At 37.6% G+C, this 21,378-nt stretch overlaps 1 protein-coding gene across 6 annotated transcripts in view; it reads left to right on the top strand.

Annotated features, from left to right (window-relative positions):
• LRBA (LPS responsive beige-like anchor protein) overlaps positions 1 to 21,378 on the top strand; it is a 786,161-nt gene that overhangs the window by 135,645 nt on the left and 629,138 nt on the right. For all 6 annotated transcript variants that reach the window (XM_055276087.2, XM_063638262.1, XM_055276088.2 and 3 more), the window contains exons 18-22: positions 10,536 to 10,628; positions 11,838 to 11,946; positions 12,658 to 12,739; positions 14,961 to 15,084; positions 15,406 to 15,598. In XM_055276087.2, coding sequence (XP_055132062.1) covers positions 10,536 to 10,628; positions 11,838 to 11,946; positions 12,658 to 12,739; positions 14,961 to 15,084; positions 15,406 to 15,598 — 601 coding nt within the window. The remainder of the gene's footprint in view (positions 1 to 10,535; positions 10,629 to 11,837; positions 11,947 to 12,657; positions 12,740 to 14,960; positions 15,085 to 15,405; positions 15,599 to 21,378) is intronic.

The raw sequence follows: 21,378 nt of genomic DNA, 5'->3' as shown, positions 1-21,378 counted from the left end.
GATCTCCTGACCTCAAGTGATCTGCCCACCTTGGCCTCCTAAAGTGCTGGGATTACATGCATGAGCCACCACTCCCGGCCTAGCACCATAATTTTTGAAGGCCACCATGAAAACAACAGAGGTGAATTTAGCAAAAGTTTCATGTAAACTGAAAGTTAAATGGGGGTATAAGCACAGTCTCACGTGGAGAAAATTGGAGGGAGAATGGTCTTTACTGGTGCCAGATAATATAGGCATGCCAAACTGTGTCATAGTCATCAGTAGCATTTCCAAATTTGAGTGACAATTTAATTTTCATCAAATGACAGAAATTTTCACATTCAGTTATTTAATATAAATTTTTCTCTACCATGAAATCATTTAAACATTAGCTCTGATATTGAACTCAGGTCAACAGCTTGGAAGACTTATCCTTCCTTAGAAGTGACTGTGTTTTCTGACTCAGTGTCAGTCTCATCGTATACCCTGCTTAAATTGTTATAAATTTTTAATATTTGAGTCTAGTTTAATGAGCTGTTATATTTTTTAATGAGCAGATTGAAATAATGTTACTATTCAGATTATCTTTTTGGGCGTTTCTCTTGCCTGAATTATATTTTCTGCATTGAAAATATACTGTACATACCATAGTATATTTCAATTCAAAAATATCCATAGCTATTTCCTTAAACATGTAACCATAGTAAAATTGATTGCATGAAAATACTTCCAAATTTGAATATTATTCTTCATGGGTTATTTTTGTTATCTTCCTTATACTTTCTTTCCAAATAGAGAAGTGTACATGTATTTATACATTGTTGTATGATTAGATAAATATATAAATTTCATTGAAGCACTACAGGATTTTTCCTCCCTTTAATGTGTAAAGTATTTTTTTGTGCATTAAATAAGAACAAAATTATGGTCAAAAAGCAAAATAGGCCCATTTAACTTTTACAAAATTTACTGCTGATGTTTAGCAGATAAACTAGTTTGATTCTGCTTTGGTTAGGAGTGTTCAAAATTTTAAAATTTTTTGTAGGATAACTATTAGGTTCATACAATAATTTCAGGTTCTTTTGATCTTCTCATGTTATTAATCCTAATAAAACATTATTTGAAAGTACGTAGACAGTGTCTAGAGTTTATCTTTTGAAGAAATTATTGTGATTTTTTTTTTTTTTTTTTTGAGACAGTTTTGCTCTTGTTGCCCAGGCTGGAGTGCAATGGTGCGATCTCAGCTCACTGCAACTTCTGCCTCCCGGGTTCAAGCAATTCTCCTGCCTCAGCCTCCAGAGTAGCTGGGATTACAGGCATGTGCCACCACACCCAACTAATTTTGTATTTTTAGTAGAGACAGGGTTTTGCCATGTTGGTCTGGCTGGTCTCAAACACCTGACCTCAGGTGATCCACCCACCTCGGCCTCCCAAAGTGCTGGGATTACAGGTGTGAGCCACCGTGCCCAGCCCTATTGTGATTTTTAACCACAGATATTTGTGAGTTAAGCTACAGCAAGCATAGTTTTTTGATATGTTAAAATATCTTAGTGTGTTACGGTTTTTATTTTTATTTATTATGTATTTATGTTAATAATTTCCACCTTTATCTTAGATTCAGGGGGTACATGTGCACGTTTGTTACATGGGTATATTGTGTGATGCTGAGGTTTGAGGTGTGATTGATCCTGTCACCCAAGTACTGAGTATAGCACCCAATAGTTAGTTTTTCAATCTTTTCCCTCTTCCTTCTCTCCTTCTTGTAGTCCTCATTGTCTATTATTGCCATTTTTATGTCTATGAGTGCCCATTATTTAGCTCCTAGTTATAACTGGGAAGATGTGATATTTGGCTTTTTGTTCCCGCATTAATTCGCTTACGATAATGACCTCCAGCTGCATCCACGTTTCTGCAAAGGACATGATTTTGGTTTATTTTTATGGCTGTGTAGTATTCTTTGGTGTATATGTATTACATTTTCTCTATCCAATCTACCATTGATAGAAACCTAGGTTGATTTCATGTCTTTGCTGTTGTGATTAGTGCTGTAATACACATACGAGTGCATGTGTTGTTGGTAGAATGATTTATTTTATTTTGGATATGTACCCAGTAATAAAATTGCTGAGTTGAATGGTAGTTCAAAGTTTTTTGAGAAATCTCCAAAGCTGTTTTCCACAGAGGCTGAACAAACTTACATTCTCACCAACAGTGTGTAAGTGTAACCTTTTCTCTGCAGCTTTGCCAGAAGCAGTTGTTTTTTGACTTTTTAGTAATAGCTATTCTGACTGGTCTGAGATGGTATCTCATTGTTTGGATTTGCATTTTGCTGATGATTAGCGATGTTAATTAAGCATTTTTTCATATGTTTGTTGCCCGCTTGTATGTCTTCTTTTAAGAAGTGTCTGTTTGTGGCATTTCCCATTTTTTAATGGGATTGTTTTTAGCTTGTACAATTGTTTAAGTTCCTTATAGATTCTGGATATTAGACGTTTGTCGAATGCATAGTTTGTCAGTATATTCCCATTCTGTAGATTGTCTGTTTACTCTCTTGACAGTTTCTTTGTACCTAAGTGCTTAGTTTAATTGGGTCCCACTCATCAATTTTTGTTTGTATTGCGATTGCTTTTGAGGACTTAGTGATAAATTCTTTCCCGAGGCTGATGTCCACAATGGTGTTTTCTAGGTTTTCTTCTAGGATTCTTCTAATTCGATGGCTTACATTTAAACCTTTAATCCATCTTGAGCTAAAAGGTTTTTTTTTTTTTTTTTTTTGGAGACAGGGTCTTGCTCTGTTGCCCAGGTTGGAGTGCAGTGGCACGATCACAGCTCACTACAGCCTCTCCCGCTGCGTCTCAAGCAATCTTCCCACCTTGGCCTCCCAGGTAGCTGGGATTACAGGCATGTGCCACCATGCCCGGATGATTTTTGCGTTTTTTGTAGAGACAGAGTTTCACCACATTGCCCAGGCTGGTCTCAAATTCCTGGGCTCATGTGATCCACCCACCTCGGACTCCAAAGTGTTGGGATATAGGTGTCAACCACCACACTTGGCTGAGTTAAGTTTTGTATGGTGAAAGGTAAGGGTGCAGTTTCATTCTTCTGCATGTGGCTAACCAGTTATTCCAATACCATTTATTGAATAGGGAGTCCTTTCCCCATTGCTTGTTTTTCTCTACTTTGTCGAAGATCAGATGGCTGTAGGTATGTGGCTTTGTTTCTGGGTTCTCTATTTTGTTCCATTGGCACATGTGTCTGTTTTTATACCAGTACCATGCTGTTTTGGTCACTGTAGCCTTATAGTATAGTTTGAAGTTGGGTATTGCGATGACTCCAGCTTTGCTCTTTTTGTTTAGGATTGCTTTGCCTATTTGGGCTCTTGTTTTGGTTCCGTATGTATTTTAGTATAGTTTTTTTCTAGTTCTGTGAAAAATCACATTCGTAGTTTTGTAGGAATAGTATAGAATCTGTGGATTGCTTTGGGCAGTATGGCCATTTAAACAATATTGATTCTTCCAATCCTTGAGCATGGATATTATAAAAGGAATTGCTTTCTTGATTTGGATATGAACTTGAAGGTTGTTGTTGTTTGGAAATGCTACTGATTTTTATACATCAATTTTATATCCCGAAACTGTACTGAAGTCATTTAATCAGTCACAGGAGCCTTTTGGAGGAGTCTTTAGGGTTTTCTAGTTATAGAATTATATTGTCATGAAGAGAGAGAGTTTGAATTTTTTTTGTCCTATTTGGATGCCTTTTGTTTCCTTTTCTTGCCTGATTGCTCTGGCAAGGACTTCCAGTGCTATGCTGAGTAAGAGTGGTTAAGAGTAGGCACCCTTTTCTTGCTCCAGTTCTCAAAGGGAATGCTTCCTGTTTTTGTCTGTTTAATATAATGTTAGCTGTGGGTTTACCCTAGATGGCTCTCATTATTTTGAGGTATGTTCCTTCTATGCCTGGTTTCTTGAGGATTTTTATGATGAAGAGATGCTGGATTTTATTGAAAGTTTTTTCCACATCTATTGGGATAAACATATGGTTTTGTTTTTAATTCTGTTTGTATTGAATCATATTTGTTGATTTGTGTATGTTGAACCAACCTTGCATACCAGAAATGAAGCCTACTTGATCATGGTGAATTAACTTTTTGATGTGTTGCTGGATTTGGTTTGCTAGTATTTTACTGGGGAGTTTTGCAGCTATGTTCATCAGGGATATTGGCCTGTAGTTTTCTTTTTCGTTGTGTCTCTGCTGGGTTTTGGTATCAGGGTGATGCCGGCTTTGTAAAATAAGTTAGGGTGGAGTTCCTTGTACTCAAGTTTTTTGAATATTTTTAGTAGGATTGCTAACCACCTCTTCTTTGTATATCTGCTAGAATTTGGCAGTGAATTTACCTCATCTAGGATGTTTTTGGTTGGTAGGTAACCAAAAAAAAAAAAAAAAAAAAATTGTGGACCAGAAAAATTCATTGCCAAATTTAAGCAGGTATACAGTTTTGGAGCTCAATCCTGGTCTGTTCAGGGTTTTAATTTCTTCCTGATTTTGTGTTTCTATGAATTTATCCATTTCCTATAGATTTTCTAGTTTGTGTGCATAGAGGTGTTCATAATCGTCTCTGAGGATCTTTTGTATTTCTGTGAGATTGGTTGTATCATCAACTTTGTCATTTCTGATTGTGCTTATATGTGGATTTTTTTTTTTAATCTAGCTAGTGGTCTATCAGTCTTCTTTATCCATTCAAATAACCAGCTTTTCGTTTCGTTGGTTCTTTGTATGGATTTTTTTTTGGTCTCAGTTTTGTTTAGTTCTGCTCTGATTTTCGTTATTTTTTTTTTCTTCTGGTAGCTTTGGGGTTAATAGTTTGTGTTTTTCTAGGTCCTCTAGGTGTGATGTTAGATTGTTAATTTTAGATCTTTCTAGCTTTTTGACTTAGGCCGTTAGTGCTATGTGCTATAAAATTTCCTTTTTTTTTTTTTGAGACAGTCCTGCTCTGTCACCCAGGCTGGAGTGCAGTGGCTCAATCTCAGCTCACTACAACCTGTGCCTCCCGTGTTCAGGTGACTCTCCTGCCTCAGCCTCCTGAGTAGCTGGGATTACAGGCACCCACCACCATGCCTAGCTATTTTTTTTTGTATTTTTGGTAGAGACAGGGTTTCACCATGTTGGCCAGGCTGGTCCAGAATTCCTGCTCTCAAGTGATCTGCCCACCTCGACCTCCCAAAGTGTTGGGATTACAAGCATGAGCCACTGTGCCTGGCCTAAAGTTTTGTCTTAACACTGCTTTGGCTGTATCCTAGAGATTCGGTTATGTTGTCTTTGTTTTCATTTATTTCAAAAAATTTTTAAATTTCTGCCTTCATTTCATTGTTTACCCAAAAGTCATTCAGGAGCAAGTTGTTCAACTTCCATGTAATTGTATGGTTTTGAGAGATCATTTTGGTATTGATTTCTATTTTTATTTCACTGTGGTCTGAGAATATGGTTGGCATGATTTCAATTTTTTGAATTTATTGAGACTTTCTTTATGGTGAAGCATGTGGTTGATCTTGGAGTATGTTTTGTGTGCAGATGAGAAGAATGTGTATCCTGTGGTTGATGGGTGGAGTATCCCATAGATGTCTATTAGGTCCAATTAGTCAAGTGTTGAATTTATGTCCAGAATTTGTTAGTTTTCTGCCTCCATGACATGTCTAATGCCTGTTAGTGGGGTGTTGAAATCCCCCACTATTATTGTGTGACTGTCTAAGTGTGTTCCTAGGTCTAGTAGTAGTAGTTTTATATATCTGATTGCTCTACTATTGGGTGCATATATATTTAAGGTAATTAAGTTTCCTTGTTGAATTGAACTATTTTTCATTATGCAGTGCCATTTTTTGTCCTTTTTAACTCTTGATAGTTTATCATTTGTTTTATCTGATATAAGAATAGTGACACCTGCTCTTTTTCTACGTTCTGTCTGTGTGATAGATCTTTCCCCAACCCTGTACTATGAGCCTATGAGTGGTGTTACATGTGAAATAGGTCTTTTTTTTTTTTTTGATATGGAGTCTTGCTCTGTCGCTCAGGCTGGAGTGCAGTGCCGTGATCTCCGCTCACTGCAAGCTCCGCCTCCCAGGTTCACGCCATTCTCCTGCCTCAGCCTCCTGAGTAGCTGGGAATACAGGTGCCTGCCACCATGCTTGGCTAATTTTTTTTTGTATTTTTAGTAAAGACGGGGTTTCACCGTGTTAGCCAGGATGGTCTCGATCTCCTGACCTTGTGATCCGCCCGCCTCGGCCTCCCAAAGTGCTGGGATTACAGGCGTGAGCCACTGCGCCCAGCTGAAATAGGTCTCTTAAAGATAGTAGATGGACGAGTTTTGTTTTTTTATCCAATATGCCATTCTGTGCCTTTTGAGTGGGGCATTTAGACCGTTTACACTCATAATTAATATTGATATGTGAGATTTTGATCCTATCATGAAGTTGTTAGCTGGTTGCTTTGTAATTTCTTTTGTGTGGTTGTTTTATAAGGTTTGCAAACTGTGTACATGTATTTTTGTGGTAGTAAGTGTTCTTACATTTCCATGTTTAGAACTCCCTTAAGGATCACTTGTAAGGTTGGTCTATAGGTAACAAATTCCCTTGATGCTTGCTTGCCTGAAAAACATTTATTTCTCCTTTGCTTATTAAGCTTAGTTTGGGTGGATATGAAATTTCTTGGCTAAATTTATTTCCTTTTAAGGATACTGAAAATAAGCCCCCAATCTCTCCTGGCTTGTGTGGTTTCTGCCGAGAAGTCTGCTGTTAGGCTGATGGGGTTCTGTTTGTATGTGATCTGACTTTTTCTCTATCTACCTTTAAGATTTTTTCTTTAATATTGATCTTGGGCAGTCTGGTGACTACATGCTGTGGTGATGTTTATTTTGTATGGTATCTTGTGATGTTCTCTAGATTTCTTGTATTTGGATGTCTATATCTCTAGCAAAATTAGGTTAATTTTCTTGAATTATTTCCTCACGTATGTTTTCCAGGTTGTTTTCTTTTTATCCATCTCTCTCAGTAATGCCAGTAATTTGTAGGTTTGGCTGCTTTACATAGTCTTATATTTCTTGAAGACGACTTTTTTTCATTTTTCAACCTTTTTTAAAAAATTTTTGTTTAGTTAAATTTGAAAGATCAGTCTTGAAGCTTTGAAATTCTTTCTTTTCGTTTGTCCAGTCTGCTGATAAAACTTTCAGTTTTGTTTTGTAATTTCTTAAGTGAGTTTTTCAATTCCAGGATCTCTGATTGATTTCTTTTTAAGATGTTTAATGCCATTCATCTCCTGGATTGCTTTAGAAGTTTCTTTTAATTTTCAACATTGTCTTGGATATCATTGAGCTTCCACGCAGTCCATGTTTTGAATTATTTATTTGTCAATTCTTCTGAGTTTCCATTTGGTTATGGACCATGGTTGGAGAGCCAGTGTGATCCTTTGATGGTGTCACCACATTCAGATTTTTCATGGTGTCTGAAGTTTTGTGGTGGTTCCTTCTCCTTTGGAGATGCTGACACTTCTAACTTTTGTAATAATTTTCATGCTTTTAAGATTTTTTTTCTTTCTCTATAATGTTATTTTTTTTTTTGTCTTCTTTCCCTTTCCCTGTCTTCATAGGGGGTGTGGCTATAGAGAATGCTGGGTAGGGCCTTTTGGCTTTGCTTCTGTAGCTTTATACACTTTCGTCAGCAGATTTTATATTGGGCTGTGCAGTTCAACCTACAAGCCATTGGATGGCAATTATGAGTAAGAGTGGGCTTTGGCCAATGTGGCTGGGTATATACTTGACTCTTGTTTAGTGGGAGAAGCTCTCTGTTGCCTCAGGCAGTAAGCTGATGTGTGGAGTGCATGGTGGTCTGGGCTCCCTCCTATGCTCTGGAGGAGGGCACAAAAAATAGTGATGGGAAACCTCAGCCCCAAGTTCTCTGCATGGGAATGGGGATGGCCTAAACTCCTAATCCAGGAAAAATGGGTTTTCCAGATTCCTGGAGATCTACTGGCTGTGAAATGGGGGAGGGTCTCCTACACCAGGATTTCTGCACTGGAATGTGGGACACCTCAGGGTACTGAACCAGGCAAGCAGTTACTTTGAATCCCCGGAGATAGGCTTGGTTGTGAAACAGAGAGGGCCGCCTGTACCAGGATCTCTGCATAGGAATGGTGCAGAGGGTGCTGTTCCAGGTGAGTGAGTAGTCTGAATGCCTGGAAATCTGCCTGACCATGGAGCAGAGAGGTTCCCCCTTGCACCAAGATCTTTGCACAGAGGGGTGAGGTGACTCAGGCTGCTGGACTAGCCAAGCAGCTGCTCTGAATGCCTGGAGATCTCCCTGGGCGCGAAGCATAGAGGACCCCTCTGAACCTGGATCTCTGCAAAGGAAGAGTGGGGTGGCTCAGGCTGCCAATCTGGGCAAGCAAGTGCATTTAATGCCTGGAGATCTGCCTGTGCATCTTGCTGCACCATGTGGAATAGGCTCAGGTTGCTAGTCTGTGAGAGTGGGTGCGTCAGTTGCCTGGAGATCTGCCTGGGCATGGAGCAAAGAGGGTCCAGTGCTATGATCTGTGTCTACGAAGGGTGGAGTGGCTTGAATGCCTGGATTTCTGCCTGAGAGTGGAGCAGAGAGGGCCCTGCTGCACCACAGTGTCAGGGTAGCAGGCTGGAGCACCCAGCAATGATACATGCAGACTGGTTCCAGGTCACCAAGCTGCCTCTGCCTGCCAAGTCTTGTTGTCCAGGAGATATTGCAGCTGTGACAGCTTTCCTCCCACCCCAGGCCTGCGACGGGGTAGAGTACAATTATAACACCTACTGCTGAGGCAGTTTTCACAATTCTGGCTCCAAAGCAGGGACTCTAATCTCTGGCATGCCTGCACAGCCACACTGCCAGATTTCCAGGTTGAATTGTGTGTGCTTGAATTCAAAATGGCGTCCTGCTGTTGGTCCCTGCAACTTTTCCTGGTGTCTTTCCCTCACAGTATCTCCATACGTCTTTCCCAGTTAGCTCCAGGTCTTGGGAGAAACAAAGTGCTCTTGGGAACTAGGGTGCCTTTCATGATTCTGGTGGAGTCCTGCTTTTCTTCCTGAATTAAAGCTCACAGTTGATTTTTATGTACTATCTTGCTATTTCCAAGTGGCTGAGAAATGCTAAAGCCCTCAAATCTGCCATCTTTGGGGAAAAAAACTCAAAAAACTATTGTGATTTCAAACTGGTATTATATTAATATTTCTTTTAAAAGGTTTAATTTTTATTTGGCTGAATTTAAATCCTTGAAGAAAAGAAACATACAACATATTAGTATTTTCCTAATGATTGACTGTTAAGTTTTTGTACTAAGATTTGAATCAAAATTACACAGTTACAATATGATATGGACCTGAATGCCTTTAGTTCATATTTGAAAAGGAATCAAACTTCTTTTTTATATACTTGCTTTTCTATTGATCACTAGAGGTTGAAGATTATTTCCTTTTTGTTCAGAATGTTTTCTGACTTACTAAACACCAAAATTTTGATCTAGGAGAATACTGATATCCTTAATTTTTAAAAGTAATTGTAAGAGTTTCTAATTACTGTTCTTGTTCTAAAATATTTATGAGGAAGGGAATACTGTAATGAATCAGTTTAATTTTGGTTTCATTATACTTTACTTATACTAAAATCAGAAGGTCTTCCTAGATCTTTGTTTTGTTTTTTTTTTTTTTTTTTTTTTGAGACAGAGTCTCACTGTGTTGCCCAGGCTGGAGTGCAGTGGCGTGATCTCGGCTCCCTGCAACCTCCACCTCCCAGGTTCAAGTGATTCTCCTGCCTCAGCCTCCTGAAAAGCTGGATTACAGGCACATACCACCACACCCAGATAATTTTTGTATTTTTAGTAGAGATGGGGTTTCACCATGTTGGCTAGGCTGGTCTTGAACTCCTGACTTCAGGTGATCTGCCCACCTTGGCCTCCCAAACTGTTGGGATTACAGACGTGAGCCACTGCATCCGGCCACCTCATAGATCTTTAAAACTTAAATTAGATTACTATATAATTTTTGAGAATTGAATGGGAAATTTATTTTTAGCAGTTCTTTGGTTGTAAATCTTTTTACTTTTGTAATTATTTCTGATTATCATTTATTATTAGCCTGCTCTTTTGTTTTTCATAGTGACAATTATTTAGAAATTTACATATGTGCTACTGTTAGAGAATGCTTTCTACTGACTTAAAATAACAAGTTGGTAACCTTCAGGACATTTATAAGCCTGTAGCAGAAGGAAAAAAGTGTCTGAAAGCTAGCTTGATGCACACGTTACATATAAGTATGTGCATGGAAAAGTCACCTCATTTCTTATATTCGAATATCTTCTCATTTCTTAGTTTTCATTGAAAGGAACTCTAGCCTGAGATAAGCAGATTTTTTATATACAGAAATGTATATTAAATTTCCTTCCATATTATTTGAAATAGGTTTATAATAATATGAAAAGTATATATTTCAAACTTTTCCATTTAAAAATTATACTCAAAATAATTTGTTTTAAATTTTTATTATTCAGTGTTATCTACAAACTTCTGGCATCGAAAAGTGAAGGAATCAGGGTACAAGCTCTTAAGGCAATGGGTTATTTTTTAAAACATCTGGCCCCAAAGTAAGTATGCCGAAATCTAAGATGGACTGTTGTATTCTACTTATTTATTTTATAAATCTTTGCAGTAGTAATTTTGTTCTATAGTCCTCTAGTTTTTCTTTTATTTTTATTCATAAATTGCTGTATAAATGTAATCCCACTAGTACATATTTTAAAAATTAAGTTGAACAGGAATAGTTTTTTTGTACATAAAATTATTTAAATTATTCATATATTTAATGTGAATTATGAGAATTAGTTTGGACAGCTTGCATTCAAGAAGCTATGGAGACTTGATTTCAGGTGACTCACACCATTTTTGCTTTATCTATATTATAAAGTAATACAGTAACCTGGATGTTTGTCACATAGTGTGTTCTGCTGTATGCGTAACTCAAAACTGAAACTTCCGTGCTTATTTTCTTAGCTGAATACAGATATTCATGTTCTACCTCTTGTTCTTTGTACCAGAAGTAGTTTATTTTAAAAAGAAAATTTTGGGGGTAGAACAAGTGTTGCTAAACTGCAGTCTTTAGGAATCCAGCTAGCCACCTGTAAGTAAAGTTTTATTGGAAAAAAGCCACAATAATTTATTTGTGTATCATCTGTGGTTGCTTTCATGATACAAGGACAGTGTTGAGTTGTGACAGAAATCACCTGGTCCACGAATTTTAAAATATTTACCCCCTGGTCATTTGCAGAAAAACTTTGCTGACCCCAAGGGTAAAATTAAAGTTTGTGATCCTTTAGTTTCTGAATTTATGCTTGGAAGGTTAATTTTGGTATATATGTTTCCATAGTATTTATTTTTAAAAATTATATTACATTTCTTCTACTTTTTCTCCACATGGTTTTTCTACTTAAGTACTTATTGTGCTTTAGATGATCATCCCCAGGGGAGACTAAGTTAGTGCTGGTAGATTGTAGCAACTTCATTAAATAAATAACTGCTCTGAAGATTTTGGAGGAGGTTTTTGCTGTGCTGTAGCATAGGCAAACTTGTCTTTTTTTTTAAATTTTTAACTTTGGCTATGCTTATATAGTTAGCATTTCTCTGCTTAAAGGTTTTGTGGCCTTTAAAGTTCTAGATTGAAGATAATTGGGAGAGTAATTGAGTTGGAAATTGTTTGTAATGTGAAAAAGTATTTTGTATTTCCTTCATCCAGCATGCATATTAAGTAGAGCACAGAAAAGCTCTACATTTGATGATTTCTTTTTGTGTAATTGCAGGAGGAAAGCAGAAGTCATGCTTGGACATGGATTGTTTTCATTGCTAGCTGAAAGGCTCATGCTTCAGACAAATTTAATCACAATGACCACATATAATGTGCTCTTTGAGGTAGGAATGTACTTAGGATTTACTCCTCTAAATTTCTTATTATAAAAATGCCTCTTAACATTGTGTGGGTAAATAAGATCATTTATTTTTATTTTATTTTTTGAGACAGAGTCTCACTCTGTCACCCAGGCTGGAGTGCAGTGGTACAGTCTTGGCTCACTGCAACCTCCACCTCCTGGGTTCAAGTGATTCTCCTGTCTCAGCCTCCCCAGTACCTGGGATTACAGGTGTACGCCACCACACCTGGCTAATTTTTGTATTTTTAGTAGTGACAAGGTTTCGCTATGTTGGCTAGGCTGGTCTCGAACTCGTGACCTCAGGCGATCTACCCACCTCAGCCTCCCAAAGTGCTGGGATTACAGGCATGAGCCACCATGCTGGCCAGATCATTTAAGTTTGTAATGTACAGCTTTGAAATGATATAAAGGAGGTGTGGCTGCATTTTTATAAATCTATTATTAATCTGTGAATTTCTAAACAGTTTATTTCTGTTTAAGTATTCCCTCCATTGTATTAACTATTTGACGTCTCGTTTTATAATTAAGAAAACATAGAGTAATAATGCTGTAGTTATTTTAGAAGTATAATAGTTAGCATGACAATATTGGACTAAAAATATACTATATTTTGATTAGTTTTGTACTTAAAGTTCATTAATAGTGATGCTAATCCAGTGATTTGCTAATGTAATCCATCGTTTTACTTCTGTAGATTCTTATAGAACAGATTGGTACTCAGGTGATACATAAACAGCATCCAGATCCTGATTCGTCAGTAAAGATACAAAACCCTCGTATGTATTTTATATACTTTAACAAAAACTACCTTTTGCTACTTAAAAAGAAAGTCACTGTGAACAACCTAAAATTGATGTTGTTGAAACAGATTGTTAGATGAATATTTCATTAAGGATGATGATATTATACTAGTTTTGTTTGTGTTTTATATTGAGTATTCCTTCGAATCAACCTTAAGTTATGTGGAAATTCTTATATAAAGGTTTTGAAGAATTGTTTGCTTAAGGTCTTGATGTAATATATGTTCAGACTTTCAGCAAAATTTTGATTGTGCTATTTAGTGATGTCAGGCAGAATTACATGAACCATCGAGGTAGTTTTGTGTTAAATTACTGTGAATATAAAAATACCAAATTTGGAATAGAAAAATATGTCTTCTTTATTGTTTATGAAGATAGTCTTGTTAAACAGTCTTTTCTTTTGATATTTAGAATTCTTAAGCATTTATATAAAGTATACCTTTTTCATCTTGCTTTTTAAGATCATGTTATTAAAATTATTAGTTTGTAGAGTTTCGAAATTTAATTACATTTTATGTGTTTAGGTGTATTTGTGTGTTTGGTACTCCAGTGCTAATTTTCAAAGCACATGGCTTTGAAGTTTAATTTTCCTCAGCTTTCAGAGAAACATGACGTGATTATTTTGCCTATGTTGCCCAGGCTGGTCTAAAATTCCTGCGCTCAAGCAATCTTCCCACCTCAGCCTCCAAAAGTGCTGGTATTACAGGCATGAGCCTACTGCACCTAGTCTAAGTGCATATTTTTAAAATAATTTTTTTTGTTTTGTTTTATTTTAAGCTAAGAAGCTAAGTTCTGGAGATTATTTATTTATTTAGAGACCGAGTCTTGTCGTGCTCTGTCGCCCAGGCTAGAGTGCAGTGCCAGGATCTCAGCCACTGTAACCTCTGCCTCCCGGTTCAAGCGATTCTCCTGCCTCAGCCTCCCTGGTAGCTGCGATTACAGGCACCTGCTACCAGGCCTGGATAATTTTTGTATTTTTTGTGGAGATGGGACTTCGCCATGTTGGCCAGGGTGGTCTTGAACTCTTGACCTCAAATGATCCAACTGCCTCAGCCTCCCAAAGTTCTGGGATTACAGGCATGAGCCACTGTGCCTGGCCTAATTTAAGCTAAATTCTGGAGATTTAAATAGCTTTATGCTAAGACCATTACAATAGTAGTTTAGTTTGCATTTTCTGGGGAGATGGGATGTTGAATAGGTTTTAATTTCCTTTGGGTTTTTTGTGTTTAATTTTACTTTTCAGATTATGAAAGAAAATCTTCACACCTTTAAAAATTCACTATGGTAGGCCGGGTGTGGTGGCTCATGCCTGTAATCCCAGCACTTTGGGAGGCCGAGGCAGGTGGATCACGAGGTCAGGAGTTCAAGACCAGCCTCACCAAGATGGTGAAATGCTGTCTCTACTAAAAATACAAAAATTAGCTAGGCGTGGCGGCAGGCGCCTATAATCCCAGCTATGGAAGACTATGTGTGCATACCATAAATTATGATGAGGAATCTAAGAATTTATTATCTTTTTCTGAGATTTTGATTATAGTGTTTTTTATTTTATTTCATTATTTTTTTGAGACAGAGTCTTGCTCTGTTGCTTAGGCTGGGGTGCAGTGGCACGATCTTGGCTCACTGCAGCCTCTGCCTCCTCGGTTCAAGCGATTCACCTGTCTCACCCTCCTGAGTAGCTGGGATTACAGGCACACGCCACCACACCTGGCTAATTTTTATATTTTTAGTAGAGATGGGGTTTTGCCATGTTGGCCAGGCTGCTCTTGAACTCCTGACCTCAAGTGATCCACCCACCTTAGCTTCCCAAAGTGTTGTAATTACAGGTGTGAGCCACCTCGCCTGGCCTACTTGTTTTTAAGATCAACTTTACTATTTGGTATATCTTAGAGAGAGTAAGCAGTTTCACTGACATTTAATTCATTTATAATTTAACTTGTTTTATTTTAACCTTTTAAAGTTCAGCTTTATTTTTGCACATTTGAATCATGAAAGAAATTTCCTTTCATATTTATAAGTGCTTTCTAATGAATGTATTGTCATTTCTTTCCATAGGTGATTTTTTTAATAACAGAAGAGGATGTTTTTGGTAGACATTTGTGTTAGGGAAACTAAAGAAATTGCAATAGATCGATGACGTTCTATCATGAGTTTTTTGTTGAGTTTCGCTTTTACTTATTTATAAACTGTCTTACAGAGATACTAAAAGTAATTGCGACCCTACTTCGAAATTCTCCCCAGTGCCCAGAGAGCATGGAGGTTCGCAGAGCCTTTCTTTCTGACATGATTAAACTTTTTAATAACAGTAGAGAAAACAGGAGGTAAGCTGAATCAGAAAGCATTTATTTGCAGTATTCAAATGTACTTTTGTATAAGCCCATTTTATCTAAGAAAAATTGCTTTAAAAATATTGTGAAATGATTTTTCTATTTTTTTTTATTAAGAGTATGTAAATAATGTACCACATAGTTAAGTTAGAATTTTTCGTACCACATTGTTGAATTGTTCTTAATATATAACTAAATGTGTTTCTTTTTTGTGGGGGGGGAATGGAGGGGCAGGGTTATTTTGTTTTAAACCTTTAGATTTCTTTTAGATGATTTTTTTTCTTCAGTAATTTAGTACCCTCTTATAATTTTCAGGAGCTTGCTACAATGCTCTGTGTGGCAAGAATGGATGCTTTCTCTCTGCTATTTTAATCCTAAGAATTCAGATGAGCAAAAGATAACGGAAATGGTATATGCCATATTCAGAATCCTGCTTTACCATGCAGTCAAATATGAGTGGGGTGGCTGGCGTGTATGGGTAGACACTTTATCAATCACTCATTCAAAGGTAAGTTTCTTTATGAAAGCGTATTGTAGCATTTTAAATATCTATAATTTTTGAATTTTAGTCATTTAAAAAATTTGGATACTTAAAATCAAGGAAAAAAGGCAAGTTATCTTCTGAAAGTACAGCAAAATGAAAGCTCAAAAAGATTATCAATAGAAATAAATATAAAGCATTTCTAATTTCTTTAGAATCAAAATAATTTTTTCTAATGTTGTTTTTACGTGTACTTATCTTTATAATGGTAAATCTATTGCCACAGCATAAAGGAATTTATACTAGGGTGGTAAAAAAAGTAGTTGCGGCAAAAACTGCAATTACTTTTGCACCAACCTAATATTTTTTTTCCAGGAAGCCCTGTTTACAAACATGGGTCTCAGAATTTTATACGCGTTAAAAGCTTTTGAACACAAGGTGGCGCACTATATTCAAAGATGAGCAGTTGTTTTAGCAATGTAAGGTGGTTGAGTAAACAGAAAAGCTCTGGCTGATGTTTGCCCTTTGCTCATCTTGCAGGTAGCTAAAAACTGGGTTTGGAAGAATGTAGTCTTTTTTTTTTTTTAATTAAGCCAAAGTAAGTTAAGTTATTTATGTATAGCTTAAATTTTTTTTTTGAAATACTCTAAGCATACAAAAAGGATCACTGTTTATGAAATTGGGTTACCCCTCTACAATTGCTTTGTCTCCTCTTCTTCGCCTGACCCCCAACACCACTAGCTTTTATTTGGTGCTGTCTTTTGTCTCTTCTATACCTTTACTATGTGTATATAACTCTAAACAATAAAGAGTTTTATTTTTTATGTTTGCACTTAAGGTAAATGCGGCATACTGAATGCATTTTTTTGTTAATTACTGTTTGTGCTTATTATTGTTTGAGATTCATCCACATTGACTCATGTAGTTTTGTTCATTTTCTCAATTGTAATGTATTGCATGACATGACTATTTTTTTACCAATTAATTAGCATTTTCGTATACATTTTGTGCTTGTTCAAGAATTTTCTGCATATATTCCTAGAAGTAGAATTGCTGACTTATAAGGTGAAAATGTTGAACTTTACAAGATAATGCAAATTCTTTTCCAAAGTATCGTATTCCAATACAATACAGTATTCTAAAGTAGTGTATCAGTTTACATCTCACCAGCAGTGTTTCAGTTCTCATTGCTTCACATCACCTAATCACGTGGTATGGCTGGAGTTTAAAAATTTGTCACTTTGATGAATTTAAACTGCTACATCACCATAATCTTGATCTGTGTTTTCTTGTTGTTTTGTGGGAGTTCTTTATATAGTCTCATTCTTAATCCTTTGCTAGCTATGTTGTTTATGAACATCTTCTGCCAATATGTGGATTATCTAATTATTTTTGGAGTTTTATGTTTGTACCTTCTGAGGAAAATTTACATTTCAAGTAATTAATGCATTAAAATTTATTAGTTTCATTTACGTGTATGTTTTTTGAATTTTAAGAACTCTTTCATTACTCAGAAGGAATACTGTATAATTATATAGCTATTTATTTAATAAAAAATTGACTAGAAGGAATAAATACCAAGAATGATAATTTTTGTATATCTTTAAGTGTTACATTTTACTATCAAAGTTATTATTCTAAAATATTTTGTCATTCTGTAGAATATATTGCCATTTCTGGCCGGGTGTGGTGGCTCACGCCTGTAATCCCAGCACTTTGGGCGGCCAAGGCGGGTGGATCACCTGAGGTCAAAAGTTGGAGACTAGCCTGGCCAACATGGTGAAACGCCATCCCTACTAAAAATACAAAAATTAGCCAGGCGTGGTGGCGTGCACCTGTAATCCCAGCTACTTGGGAGGCTGAGGCAGGAGAATTGCTTGAACCTGGGAGGCAGAGGTTGCAGTGAGCAGAGATAGAGCCATTGTACTCCAGCCTGGTGAGAGAGTGAGACTCCATCTAAATATATATATATATATATATATATAGCCCTCTCCTAATTACGTTTCTAGGTATTTGAATAGCTTTTAATTATTGATTGAAAGTTCCTACAAATTATTCATTGTGCCTCCTCTTTCCTCATTGAGAAGAAAGTATGCTTCTATAAGGGCTTACAAGGAGTAAAATCCATTTGTAGATAAGAAAAGAGATCTGATTTTATAAAATGGCTTTGTTTTAGTCACTATATTGTTGAGGTTGATCAGTTTTGTCTAAAACAGAACTCAGCTAACCATGGCCTAAGGGTTAGATCTAAATAAAATTGTACTAGAATGTATCCACTACCATTCCTTTATATATTGTATATGGCTACTTTCACACTATAAGGATAATCGTACCTGTTACATCAACGACATGGCCCCTAAAATCTGAAATATTTACTATTTGGCTCATTACAGGAACTGTTTGCCATCCTTTCTGTAACTTTAGTTTGTGCTGATGCCCAGATACTCTCATTTCTATTGCAGTAGGCTGCTGCAATCGAGACTGATTTTTTTTCTCATACTATGTTGCCATTTACAAAAGATTATAAGAAAAATAGGGTTGACTTTGTGCCCCATATACATCTGGAGTAGACTTCAGAGATTTCTAGGGGAGATTCTAGGTTAGGGAAGTGCCCAGTATAAAGCAGATTTTTCACGTTTTCTAACAGATATATGTCAGTTCACCTTAGTTTCTTCAAGTCCTTAGGAAAGATGGCTGGAGGAGTATAAACTTTAAAGCAATCATTGTTAAAAGTATAACCTAAAGACCTTGGGAGGGAGGCCAGGCACGATGGCACATGCATGTAATCACAGGCTGAGGCGGCTGGATCACTTGAGGTCAGGAGTTCAGGACCAGCCTGGCCAACATGGTGAAACCCCATCTCTGCTAAAAATATAAAAATTAGCTGGGCATGGTGGTGCATGCCTGTAATCCCAGGTACCTGGGAGACTGAGGCAGGAGAATTGCCTGAACCCAGGAGGCAGAGGTTGCATTAAGCCAAGCTCACACCACTATACTCCAGCCTGGGTGACAGAGTGAGACTCTGTCTCAAAAAAAAAAAAAGAACTTGGGCCCATGAGAGCTTTTCATGGGGTCTACGCGGTCCTCCTTTCCTACTACATATCTATATGAGGGTGGATTTTCTTTATATACTTCAACCAAACCAATATGTGCAACAGATTGAATGCAAAAGCAAATCTGAGAATGCAGTTGTCTTCTATGAAGCCAAACTTTAAAGAGATTCACAAAAATATGAAATAATGGCACTCTTCTTGTTATTGTTAGGTTTTGAAAAATAATCATTTTCAAAAAATGTTATTTATATTATATATTGAGTTTATTATTTTTAAGTGGGTTAATAGTTCTAAAAGGTCTCAGTTTTAATTCCTAATATAATAAGCAGTAGTAGATATAATCCACATAGATAAAGAGTCTTTGGGGACCTTAATACTTTTTAAGAATGTAGTGTTGCCCGGGCGAGGTGGCTCACGCCTGTAATCCCAGCACTTTGGGAGGCTGAGGCGGGTGGATCACGAGGCCAAGAGATTGAGATCATCCTGGCCAACATGGTGAAACCCTGTCTCTACTAAAAATACAAAAATTAGCTGGGCATGGTGGTGAATGCCTGTAGTCCCAGCTACTTGTGAGGGTGAGGCAGAAGAATCGCTTGAACCGAGGAGGTGGAGTTTGCAGTGAGCCGAGATCGCACCACTGCACTCCAGCCTGTGACAGAGCGATATTCTGTCTCAAAAAAGAAAAATAAATAAATAAATAAATAAAGTGTCATGAGACCAAAAAGTTTGAGAACTGCTATCTTAGAAAATAATAGGGTATTTAGGGTGAATAGATTAGTCTTTTTGAGTTCCCTATATACAAAATAAAGGAGTTGGATTAGGTGATATCTCAGGTGTTTTGAGCTTGTGAGCATTTATGACTAAGTATTTATATCCAGTTTTCAAATCCATTTGTGTAAGTAATGAAAGAATGTGGACTTTGGAGACAGGGTGTGAATCCTGATTTATAGTAATTATTAGCTGTATAAGCTCAGGAAAAAGAGTCTCCCTGTCACCCAGGCTAGAGTGCAGTGGCACAATCTTGGCTCACTGTAACCTCCGCCTCCCAGGCTCAAATGATTGTTATGCCTCAGCCTCCCGAGTAGATGGGATTACAGTTGCCTGCCACCGCAACTGGCTAATTTTTGTATTTTTAGTAGAGACAGCATTTCGCCATGTTGGCCAGGCTGGTCTCGAACTCCTGACCTCAGGTGATCTGCCTGCCTCAGCCTCCCAAAGTGCTGGGATTATAGGGGTGAGCCACCGGGCCTGGCTTGTGTCTTAGTTTCTAACAAAAAAGTTTGAAAAAAGTATACAATTTTAAAAAGAGAAAAAAGCTTTTAGAATAAGGATATAGAGAAAGGAAAAAAATATTTTTTGAGACAGGTGAAGTGTAGTGGTGTGCTCATAGCTCACTGCAACTTCAAACTCCTGCGCTCAAGTTATCCTCTCACCTCAGCCTCCTGAGTAGCTGGGACTACAGACGTGCTACCACACCTGGCTAATTTTTTAGTTTTTTTTGTAGAGACGAGGTCTTACTGTGTTGATCAGGCTGGTCTTCAACTCCTGGACTCAAGTGGTTCCCCCTGCCTGGACCTCTGAAAGTGCTGGGATTATGGGCATGAGCCACCACACCCGGCTAGAATGTGTGTGTGTGTGTGTTTTTCTTTTTTAAATGAGACAGAGTCTTGCTTTGTCACCCTGGCTGGAATGCAGTGGTGCAGTCTTGGCTCCCTGAAACCTCCGCCTCCTGGGTTCAAGCGATTCTCCTGCCTCAGCCTGGCGAGTAGCTGGGACTACAGGTGTGCACCTCGACACTCGGCTAATTTTTTTGTATTTTTACTAGAGACGGGGTTTCACCACGTTGCCCAGGTTAGTCTTGAACTCCTGAGCTCAGGGGATCCACCCACCGCCACCTCCTAAAGTGTTAGGATTACAGGCGTGTGTGACTGTGCCCCGCCTTTTTTTTTTTTTTTTTAAATTATACTTTAAGTTCTAGGGTACATGTGCACAACATGCAGGTTTGTTACATATGTATATATGTACCATGTTGGTGTGCTGCACCTATTAACTTGTCATTTATATTAGGTATATCTCCTAATGCTATCCCTCCCCCCTCCCCCACCCCACCACAGGCCCCAGTGTGTGATGTTCCCTTTCCTGTGTCCAAGTGTTCTCATTGTTCAATTCCCACCTATGAGTGAGAACATGCAGTGTTTGGTTTTCTGTCCTTGTGATAGTTTGCTGAGAATGATGGTTTCCAGCTTCATCGATGTCCCTACAAAGGACATAAGCTCATCCTTTTTTTATGGCTGCATAGTATTCCATGGTGTGCATGTGCCACATTTTCTTAATCCGGTCTATCATTGATGGACATTTGGGTTGGCTGCAAGTGTTTGCTATTGTGAATAGTGCCGCAATAAACATATGTGTACATATGCTTTATAACAGCATGATTTATAATCCTTTGGGTATATACCCAGTAATGGGATGGCTGGGTCAAATGGTATTTCTAGTTCTAGATCCTTGAGGAATTGCCACACTGTCTTCCACAATGGTTGAACTAGTTTACAGTCCCACCAACAGTGTAAAAGTGTTCCTATTTCTCCACATCCTCTCCAGCACCTGTTGTTTCCTTACTTTTTAATGATCGCCATTCTAACTTTTTTTTTTTTGGAGTCAGAGTCTTGCTCTGTCGCCCAGGCTGGAGTGCAGTGGTGTAATCTTGGCTCACTGCAATGTCCACCTCCCAGGTTCAAGCAATTCTCATGCCTC

This window comes from Symphalangus syndactylus, chromosome 4 (genome assembly GCF_028878055.3).
Source record: "Symphalangus syndactylus isolate Jambi chromosome 4, NHGRI_mSymSyn1-v2.1_pri, whole genome shotgun sequence".
In the NCBI taxonomy this organism is placed as follows: Eukaryota; Metazoa; Chordata; class Mammalia; order Primates; family Hylobatidae; genus Symphalangus; species Symphalangus syndactylus.
Note: the sequence above shows the minus strand (reverse complement) of the source record. Positions and strands in the feature narration are given on the sequence as shown.